The 11,609-nt window shown below is 42.0% G+C and overlaps 1 protein-coding gene across 1 annotated transcript in view; it reads left to right on the plus strand.

Moving 5' to 3' along the window:
- Positions 1 to 2,863, plus strand: part of LOC108927179 (pappalysin-1-like) — an 83,158-nt gene extending 80,295 nt beyond the window's left edge. The window contains exon 22 of the mRNA XM_018740292.2: positions 2,644 to 2,863. Coding sequence (XP_018595808.2) covers positions 2,644 to 2,748 — 105 coding nt within the window. The 3' untranslated portion in view covers positions 2,749 to 2,863. The remainder of the gene's footprint in view (positions 1 to 2,643) is intronic.
- Positions 2,864 to 11,609: the final 8,746 nt, after the last annotated feature.

Genomic DNA, 11,609 nt, shown 5'->3' on the forward strand with positions numbered 1-11,609 from the left:
CCTCAGTTTTTTTGTTTTGAAGTAATCTAATATAATATAATATAATCTAATCTAATCTAATCTAATGTAATCTAATCTAATCTAATCTAATCTAATCTAATCTAATCGTTTGAGGAAGACTGCCATGTCTGGAGACACTGAACAATGTTAGACTAACGTTGACACACAGCTGAATTTAATCAGCCTACTCCTCACCACAATTGCTTAGGAACAACAGATAAATAGCATAACTCTAAAAAAAAAAAAAATCATCTGGATACAGAACAGTAATAATTTCCAACTCTGGGGCCAATTTACAATCGATAAACTGCAGGGTTTAGTCATGTAACAATTCTGAACGTTATGGATGGACGTTTATGTTAAAGGGAATGTATCTGATTTCAGGAAAGCAGCGGGAACACATGTGAAAGCCGTTTGCATGTTTTCCATCAGAATATACTTATAAGGCCAGTGTAGATAGAAGACAATTCCGGGCAAAACAAAATACAGAACCGTTTGAGCTTGAGTCACTATGACAATGACATATTTCTGCAACACAAAAGTGTTTTACGCAGCTGGGAAATATTGAAGACACACACACATTTTCTGAACAGCTTGTCCCATATGGGGTCGCAGGGAACCGGAGCCTAACCCGGCAACTCAGGGCATAAGGCTGGAGGGGACACACTCAGGACAAGATGCCAGTCCATCACAAAGCACCCCAAGTGGGACTCAAACCCCAGACCCACCAGAGGGCAGGACCCGGTCCAACCCACTGCGCCACCGCGACCCCCTTATATAGAAGATATAAAGGATGAAATAGCTTTGGGCCTTATCACAAGGAAAACCTACTGTGTCGGCGTTTGCTGAGCAGTATAAGTAGTCGAGGACATAAATGAAGACCCAAGTCAAACAAAGCATAAAAAGACAGATTATCGGTATTTGGCTGCATCGTCATTCAAGGTCAAATTAGACAGTGGTACACCAAAACAGAAGGACTTGCTCATTTCCTCTCACCATGAAAAATAGGATTCTTTCTGAAAGTGTCAGGGGGAGTCCTTTCACGCCCACTCCACGCCCCCTGCAAACAATGCCAAGCTGTTTCCCGCCATTCAACTGGACGTCATAGTGACAATCCCAGCAGTCTGCTGCAGGGGCAGCAACGCACTACTATTCATGCACTGTTCATCTAGGTCTCCCAATACTCACATGCAACACAGAACCCCGATAAGAAAGCAAAAACAGTGCAGGACTAGGAGGACCCATGCTTACCTCTCCGCCTGCCATGGCCTTGCTTCCACAATGCAGCTGTGAAGCACTGCTGAGCGGGGGTGAGGGAAATCTGGCGGCGGGGCAGGCCCTTCGCTTTGATATGTGTCCTCCCTGGGCCGAGGCAGCTGTCAAACAGCATTCATTTCATCCAGACACAACACAACTCTATGGATGATTATAGGTAGAGCACTGTAAAACTACCAGTGTGCGAGGAGCTGGAATTGAACAGGGAAGGGTTTTTGGTGTGGATCCTAGCAGGGTGCTGTTGTTGTGCTGTGTAGTTAATCAATATGAGCCAAAAAACTGTCCTGAAATGTCAGTCTTTCCACCATTGTTGCATCCAATCCGAAAATTTTAATAAGAAACTGTTTGGCTGGGGATGTCTGAAACATAATATTCTCTACAAGATGCTGGAAGAATATCGGTACCAATAAGACATCATCTCCCCCAAGAAAGTTTCTTTGTTATTCCTGTTGTGCCCCTTTTTGTTATTTGCTTCTGGCAGCCTGTCAGCCAAAATTGTGATTGAGTAATTTAAAGCAATTTCAAAAATCTTTCCTGAAATCCCAGCAATTTCCAAGGATGAAGGTTAGAAAAAAAGATGCGCAAACACTGAGCTCAGCAGTTGCCATGGGCTTCATGCCATTTAATTGGTTTGTTGTCTCTGCTTGGGACCCATTCACCTTCTGTAGGCTACTCCCAGAGCTACCTTTGCCCCCCGAATGCCGAATCGCTGAGCATCTGTCTTATTCACACAAACTCATGCACATGCACTCACTCAACTGGCTTTAGATCATACCAGAATATATTTTCTACAAAAATTGATAATCAGGGAAAAGGTCGGCGCTGTCTGCTTAAGCAGGAAACAACGAACTTATGCTTCTACAAGAATTTGTTTGTGAAGCACATTGACGATGCAGGACCCCCCCCCCCCAAACCTTTGCACACAAGAATGCGCACTGATTAGTGCCACCCCCACAACACTGCATATCAACAATGATTTACATTTATGGGCCTGGAAACTGCTGCGCTTGTAGATTCACAATAAAGCTCTCAGTATTTGACTAAGAGCTATGTTTGCTGTGTTTGTCTTCATGATTTGGCTGCTGTTGCCTCCTCAAATTAGGCTTTTTTATGAACCTAACAGGACTAAGCAGAGTAAAAGTGTGCGTGTGTGTGCGTTTGTGTTGATCTCATGTGCTCGATCACGTTTTTTCTTTTATTCTTTACAAAATACAGCATTGGGGGCTAAAGGTCTAGAAAGGAATGCTATATCATCCTTTCTTCTGTTGTATCAAGGGGTCCTTATGTGGGAAGTGAGTGGGTGGAACTGTGGTGTGGCCTCACCCAATAGGAGCTTTCCCTTCAGTGTGTGTGCTGTGTGTTTTTCAGGTGATTCCGTTCCCCATGTCCTGCGACATCCGCAGTGACTGCGCGTGCCGGGACCCGAATGCCCAGGAAAACAGGGACGGGAGCCATGCTGGGGCACTGGGCTGAGCCAAGTGAGGGACCTTCCGCAGGGAGAGGGGCAACATGCTGCTTACAGGAGAGCCTCCCCGCCTCACACTGCACCTCTCACCTCCTGCAACTTGCCAGCCGCACCATACTTGGAAAACACCAAAAAAAAAAAACAGTGGAAGAACAAACAAGAACGTAGAAATGTAGAAACATGTGAAAACAGATTTTATAAGTGAATGAAAACAAACAAAAAACAAAGTGTGGATAGCATGCTGTTGCCAATTCCTCTGTACTGACTGAAGGACAATCTCATCTTTCTCCATTAAAAGTTGAAGATGCCACCAGTTTAGGGGAAGTTAAGAGGTTGAGAAGAAGGTGTTTGGTGCACATATTTGAAAATTGGGGATGAGGGTACATGTCAAAGCCACTTGGTATTAGTTGCTCTTCCCCTGACCTTTGATTTTTTAAACCAGGTGATTTTGCTCTCTGGTTGTGAGAACATGTTGTCAAGATGGCAAAAATGTGTGGGTTGTCCTTTACCTCTACGCCATAGTGGAGCATTCCGTGATACGGGGTTATGTGTTGTTTAGGCACAGATTCACATTGGGCACTCAAGCTGGGAGGCGGGGGCCCTTTGGGTAGTTGAGTACTAGGAGTGGGAAGGGGACTAGTGAGCTCATAACCAAGCTGAAAGGTAAACATCTTTTGGCGGGAATTTTTGTGGTCCTTGTATCAGAGCATATTTTATCTTCCTAATGACATCGCAACAAAATGAGACATGCTGGATGAGAGGATATTGAGAGAGGAGTCTGAGGGGCTAATAAACACAGAGCATTGAGGGCCTATTAAGAGTGGTTTGAGGGTTACCTGTTCGTGTTATTGTGACTGTTGCTGCTGCAACAGTAGTGCAGCCCTGCGGAACCTGGCCCGTTTTCTTCACATACAGGACAATATTTTCCTTAAAGCTTGCTTCTCTCTTGGTGGCATCTACAGTTACATTACTAAATCAAACATGCATGTGACTCAGAGAACAGACCCATGATATTAATCTCTTTACTTACCTCAATCCTTCACACATCTGCACATTTAGGATCCTCCAACATATTTCTAATTCTGTGTTTGAAGTTGTTGCCATTTTAGTGACCAGTGGTTTGGCTTGAGAGCTTCGGTTGAAACCGTACCTTGACTGTACCCGAGTTTTCATCCTGTGCAGCTCTCTGAGCACTGTGCCAACTTCGGCCACCTTGGTTGGTTGTACCTTTGAGTGTGTCCAGATGGCCTGTTGTGTGGTTAAAACTTGGCTGCCTTACTGTAATCTAATGAAGCAGTATGGGGAATGACATAAAAAAGTCCAAACAAAAGTTAAAATAGAAAATTTGGGGGATGAGGGATGAAGATTCAACAGTTTGAATGAAGATCATTTTCTGTCAACATTTTCTAACCCCTGTCACATATATCATATTACAGTAAGTTGTCTCATTACTGTAAGTACAGAAGGAATGCGGTAATAAAGTGAGAAAATAGTTTTATGGAGTTTTTTTTTTAAAAATATGAACTGTACTTATATTTAATCAGTATTTGTATCATTGATCTTGATTACTGCACTTGTTTTTATGTCATGTAAGAAAAAAGACAAAACACAATAATAGTGAACTTTAGAAAAGCTGCTATGTTTTAACAGGTAATTTTAAAACTGTAATATATTTTGTTATGTAACTATTATTTTGTATTACCATTACGTTTTCTTTTTATTTTTGTTGTTGGTACTCTTATTCCTGCTCTCTGTGCATATAAATTTGTAACACAAAGATATTTTCAAAGGTGCGATTTGAACTATTATGCATAAACACATATCTTGATTCAGTTATTGCTCCAATTCCTTTCTTAAGTGTAGTAAATTGAAAATGGAATCAAAAATGCAAAAAAAAATTGTATTATTGTTACAGTAAACAAGAATAAGATGTTTGGAACTGTTTTAGTAAATAAGGAGCCACATATCAAAAACAGTAAAAAGAGCAATTTTTTCAGAGGTACAAAAGAATAGCGAATGTTCTAAGAACAAAGGTGCATCATAATACAGAAACAAAATATTTCACTCAATGTTTCATAATTCTGTAGCTTTGCTAATTACATACAGTAATTTCATAACTAATATGTTAGCTTTTATGAACTTTTCATATCCCTGATTACAAAAGAATCATGTTATATATCCACATTGTTGAATATATGTTTATGCAAAGCGCTGCTTCCTATTGATGAAGAAAAAGTATTACCAGTAAGGAAAAAATGACATATGAACAATATATCACTATATAATACCTGCACGCTACAGAAAAACAGCAGTGACACCTGACTGTCACCTGTCAATGTCTTATATGGACTTGTCAGCAGTTACCACACAGCCAGTCTCCTCCTGCCAGTTTCTCTTATGGCTTAATAATTAAGATGGGGGAGGGAAGAGACAGCCAGCATTTTTCAGTTATTTCACTGGTATCTCCATATCCACAGACCAATACTGTGACACACCAGTCTCATAGTGACCATGCAAGTGAGATTCATTATCTAGCAACTGTTCCTGTGAAACTTGGCTTGTACTTTTGTTCATCAGATTATTATTATTATTATTATTGTTATTATTATTATTATTATTATTATTATTATTATTATTATTATTATTATTATTTCTTCAAATTGTGTGATAGTCTTGGCACCTTTCAGAAGCCATAAACAAGTCTGAACTGAATGTGGAAACAAGATTCTGATGATATTATTTCAAAAGCAGAAAATGTACACAGTCTACTGTAAACAACACATGATCCTTTTATGCTGTACCTCATTGCCTGTAATGTTTGCTGCTTCTGTATTTAGGTATTGATGTAATTTAAATCTCTTAGCAATACATAATGGTGTAAATAGTAAAATTATTTATTATGAATGTCATACTTTTTTAAGTTATATTCACAGTGTTCATCTAAATTATTTTTACCTTGCTGTTATAAAGCAACCTTTGGTGTAATTGTATATTTTTTTCTTCAGTTCATCTTCAGTCATTGTCTAACTGTACTGCAAAAAAAAAAAAAAGAAAAGAAAAAAAAAACACAACAAAATAATAATAGCCCACTAAATCATTGGGATGATGTGTGCTGCTCTTTCCTGAAAATTTTATATCCTTCCTTCAACATCTCTCAAAGTGACTTAGTGAATATTGTAATATACAGTATGTCTTTGTTGTTGCATTCCGTGTGCAAGTGTCTTGTGTATTTATACAAATACAAAATGCCTTGTAATTTTCTCTCATTTACCTTTGTGACGTATTATTATTTTTAACATTATTATTCAATTACTTATTTTTCTGAGATTCCTGTAAAACCATAAGTGAATCCCTGTTTAATTGGAAAAGATCCCCAGAGAAGAATCGTACTGCATATGAAACTGCATGTACAGTGGACTTTAAAAGATGGAAATTTGGCATCTGTATGGAAGCCAGGTGAGAGGTGAACAATGTGCTTGCTGTTCTCTAGTTGGTGTAGAGGTTGTGTGTTTGGTCCAAGACCAAGAATTTATGCCATATGGAGACACGCATATTTCACATCCTCGAAACCCTGGTATTTCAATTCAGTTCAATTCAATTTCATAGAACGGTCTTCTCACACACCAACACAGAGGGCGGAACAAAGGATTAGAGGCACAATATAAATTAAAGGTTTGGCGATACATTAAATGACTACAATAACCATGTAATTATTAGAACTGTAAGTAAGCCTACTGGCCATGGTGGAAAGGATTAAAAAAACTCTCAACAAAAAACTATGGGGAAAAAAAACCTTCAGGGGTCCAAGTGCCAGTTGTTACCAACCTCTTCTCGGCATTCTAGATTAAAAAAAAAAAGTCTGTCAATTTACAGCTTTTTATAACAATATTTATACTGTAGCTAAATATTAATAAGTTAGTTCTGGGCTGGGTGTCGTGTTCACGATGGCATGCAGTCATCAGCTTCTGTCACCATGGAAGTGCTGGTGTCACAGTTGTCCTCCTCAGATGATGACACAATCATAAAAATGGTTATCTATCCCTGTGTGAAGTGAAAAACAGGGTGCATGTTGAACAATGAGTTGAAACTTCAGGAGGCTATGAGTGTCCCCCACCGCACAGCCATTCATATGGTCTTCAGTACTAATAATTAAGCCTGTATGGTACAGGATAAGGTATTCTAATACATCACCAAGATTGTTGTCATTTAAATCTTACAGAAAGTAATTAAGTGGGGAAATTGCATCATTTTAAATGTATAATTAATTGCTTTCTGAAATACACTTCAAATTTTTATCAGGAAAAGCTGTAATTTTTTTAGCCAGTATTGTACCTTTTGCTTCCCTGACACTAACAAAAAGGCATAGTACTAAATAGCACTAAGAATAAAACAAGTTAAATAATGCTAAAAGCTTTTTTTTGGAAAACAGTTCTGGTGCTTCTACCATTTAGTGTCTCCTTCTTGTCTTTTCTTACTTGAAATATTGATGGCAACTTAGCTGTAACAGCACAAGCAAGTGTTTTGAAACAACCCATGAAAAGTCTGCAAAATGTATAATACTGTCACTGGTTAATTTATGAGGTACACCAGACCATATAACTTATATGCATATATAACTTGCTCCTCCAAATTAGTTGGGAACAATGAGTTTCCTAGTCGTGAGCAGAAGGGCATCACCAAATGCAGAATTCACTGGACCTTGAAATGGATGGGCTACAGCAGGAGACCAATCAGTCACCTGAACTGGATGATTGAAAGTGTAAAACATTCCCTGGTCTGTAAAATTCCAGTTTCTTTATCAATATCACGATTGCAAGGTCAAAATTTGTCATAAAAAGAATGAATCCATGAACTTATCCTACCTACTGTCAGTGGTACAGACTGGTGGTAATGGTGGTAGTCATGGTAGTGTAAGCATATGGAGAATTTCTTTTTTTTTTAAACATAGTGTCTTTTTATTACTAACTGAGCTTCGTTCTTGCTATCGACATGAGTCCCTTCATTGCTAGCCTAGCCTTTCTCAAACTGATATTTCCAGCAAGACAATGTGAACTATTACAAAGCACACATCATCTCAGGACTTCACTCTAATGGCCTGGACAGTCCCCAACTCTCAAGACAATAGAGCATTTTTGGGATGAGGTGGAACACAATTACAGCAGAATGAATGAGACTAAATAAACACTGCATGAGCTATGTGAAGTTATCAAGCAAGCATACTAAAGTGACCATAACTGCAAATCATACTTGAATAGCAGAATAAGAAATCTTCAGGTAAAAATACTCTAAGAATTACCTGGGAGATCTGACAGTTTGACAAATGCAAAAATTTGTGTAATGCAAAATGAGAGAAAGCTAAATTGCTATGTTTGCAAAAAAAAAAAAAAAAAACATCATTTAGATGTGTAATTGAAACTCTTACATTATGACTTCATTGAAACAGCAATCCCTTCCTGGATCGGGACTACTTGTTGTGGCGGAAGTGCTTGTGTGATCTAGGGATCTCCAGAGCTATATTGTCGGGACAGTATGCTCCTGGTAGGATCTCCCAAGGTGAACAGTTCTGGAGTGAAGATACAGACTAACACGATCCAAAAGTCCTCATGAAAGATATTAATAGTACAATGTGTACCCTGCCCGAAACAGGGTCACCGGGACCCACCCCTGGAGCTGGGTCTGGGGGTAGTATTCCTGGGTGAGCGCCTGGTGGCCGGGCAGCCAACATAACCCAACTGGGCTCAGCCCAAAAAGGCAACATGGGGGGACCATGTGAGCCCACCATCTGCAAGGTCCAACATGGGTGTTGGGTACAATGCCTTTCAAGCAACAGGAGGGGGCAGGGTGACGCATTGCATCACGGCCCCTCGCACCACAAACTGGCTCTTAGCATGTGGAATGTCACCTCACTGGGGGGAAAGGAGCCAGAACTGGTGCAGGAGGTTGAGAGATACCAACTAGATATAGTTGGACTCACTTCCACACACAGGTTTGGCTGTGGAACCAGACTCCTCAATAGGGGGTGGTGTCTTTCCTACTCAGGAGTTGCCCAGCGTGAGAGGCACTGGGTGAGTGTGGGGATACTCTTTGTGAGGAAAACTTTGACTGTTGTGTGTGCTTATGCACCAAGCAGCAGTTCAGAGTATTCAGCCATTTTGGAGAGAGTAGGAGGGGTTCTGGACAGGACGCCACCTACAGACTCCAAAGTCCTGCTGGGGGACTTCAATGCTCACGTTGGCAAAGACTGGGAAATCTGGAGTGGGATGATTCAGAAGAACGGCTTGCCCAATCTAAACTCAAATGGTGAAACGTTATTGGATTTATGTGCTAGTGATGGTTTGTCCATAAGAAACACCATGCTTGGACACAAGGATGCTCATAATTGTGCTTGGTAGCAGAGCTCCTTGGGCTAAAGGTCAATGATTGACTTTGTAGTTGTTTCATCTGACTTGAGGGCACATGTTCTGGACACTCAGGTGAAGAGAGAGGCTGAGCCATCAACTGATCACCATCTGGTGGTGAATTGGATTAGATGGCAGGGAAAAAGATAGACAGACCTGGTAGGCCCAAGCGTATAGTGAGGGTGTGTGGAATGATTTTAACTTCCACCTCTGTGAGAACTTCTCCCAGGTCCCAGAGGAAGTAGGGGACATTGAATCTGAATGGACCCTGTTCAAAACCTCCACTGTGGAAACAGCCAGGCATAGCTGCGGCTAAAAGCTTGTGGGTGCCAGTCACAGCGGCAACCCAAGTACCTGCTAGTGGACACTGGTGGTGAGGGAAGCTGTCAAGCTGAAGAAGGAGGCCTTTAGGGACTGGTTGGCTCTGAGGACTCCTGACTCAGCAGATGGGTACCAGCAGGCAAAAAAGGTGGCAGCAGCTGCAGCTGCAGAAGCAAAATCGGTAGCGTGGAAAAAGTTTGGAGAGGCCATGGAAAATGACTTTCAGTCAGCCTCAAAGAGTTTCTGGAGAATGATCCGGCGGCTCAGGAGCGGCTGGAGGAGTTTTGCTCAAACTGTGCTCAGGAAAGGTGGAGAAACTCTGACCTCAAATGAGGACATTGTCGGGAGGTGGAAGGAGCACTTTGAGGAACTCCTAAACCCGAGAGATATGCCTCCCTTACAGGAGTCAGGGCCAGAGGCTTCCGGGTTATCAGAGTCCATTTCCCTGGAGGAAGTCACTGAGGAGGTTGGAAAGCTGCACATTGGCAAAGCACCGGGGGTGGATGAGATTTGCCTAGCACTACTTAAGGCCTTGGGGGGGGGGGGGGGGGGGGGGGGGCGTTGCAGTGGGTTGGACTAGGTCCTGCTTTCTGGTGGGTCTGGGGTTTGAATCCTGATTGGGGTGCCTTGTGACAAACTGGTGTCCCGTCCTGGGTGTGTCCCCCTCCCCCCTCCAGCCTTTTACCCTGTGTTGCTGAGTTAGGCTCTGGCTCCCTGCGACCCTGTACGGGACAAGTGGTTTCGGATGATGTGTGTATGAGTACTTAAGGCCTTGGATGTTGTGGGGCTGTCATGGCTGACATGCCTCTCCAATATTGCATGGACCTCGGGGATTGTACCTTTGGAGTGGCAAACTGGGGTGGTGGCCCCTATCTTTAAGAAAGGAGAGTGTGTGCCAACTATCGGGGTATCACGCTTCTCAGCCTCTCTGGGAAAATGTATGCCAGGGTACTGGAAAGGAGGCTCTGGCTGATAGTTGAACCTCGGATTTAAGAGGAACAATGCAGATTCCATCCTGGCCATGGAACAGTGGACCAGCTTTTCACCCTCTCAGATAACTGTACACATGGAGCGAGAGCTGTGTCTGCATACTTAGTGTTAAGTCAAGCCCATTCAATGTGGGTGTTGGACTTCGCTTTTGCACATGATGTTGTCCTTTTGGTACCATCACATGGGTGCTGGAAACCACCTCAACTGGCTCTGGCATCTGGTAAGGATACCCCCTGGGCGCCTCCCTTTGAAGGTATACCAGGCACAGCCAACTGGGACAAGGCCCTGAGGTCTGCCTAGGACCCGCTGGAGAGATAATGTCTCCTAGATGGCCTGGGAGCAGCTGGGGATCTCCCGGGTTAAGCTGGAGGAAGTTGCGAAGGACAGGGACGTCTGGGCTTCTCTACTCCCCCTATTGCCACCGCGACCTTAGCTGGAGAAGAGGTCAAGAGAATAGATGGAGCGGATGGAATGGATGGATGAAACAGCAATATACCATTTTACAACACAAGGCCAGTTGTTTATAACAACTGCCTGACAACAAATTTTCAGCATGACATTTGAATGCTCAAGAACATTAAACAAGTACTATGAAACACTGTATAAGTGTTAACCAAACTATTTTCAGCACCTTTCCAATGGTAAATTGAGCCTTTCCAGATTTTCACTTTTATGGCATTCCTTCATTCATATACTGTAACTGAAAAATTCAACAGGTTTTTACCAACCAGTTCAGCTCATTCTGCCGCTGCTATGGATTTATGAATGGATGGATGGATGGATGGATGTCTCCTCTTTGCTTCATGAAGATGTTTTTAACAGTCCAATTGATATTTGGTCCTTTAACTTGGAAAAGGGTTAGAGTTCTACATCAACGCTATGACGGCTTCTATAAATGCTGTCTACCCTGGTGATCTGCTACTCAAGAGTCCATACCCATAATGACTGCTCCGGGCGCTTCCCGAAATGTCTTTACGTGTGCGTACTGGTCATCATTTGATTGACAAGTGTATCATATTTACATTTAACTGACACTTTTCTCTGAAGCAACTCACAGTGTTAAGATACTTACCCATTTATAGAAGTCAGTAATTTTACTGGTGCTATTTAGGGGAAATACCTTGCTCAAGGGTATTACAGCAGATGGTGAGATTTGAATC

Source organism: Scleropages formosus, chromosome 6, assembly GCF_900964775.1.
Source record: "Scleropages formosus chromosome 6, fSclFor1.1, whole genome shotgun sequence".
Taxonomy (NCBI): domain Eukaryota; kingdom Metazoa; phylum Chordata; class Actinopteri; order Osteoglossiformes; family Osteoglossidae; genus Scleropages; species Scleropages formosus.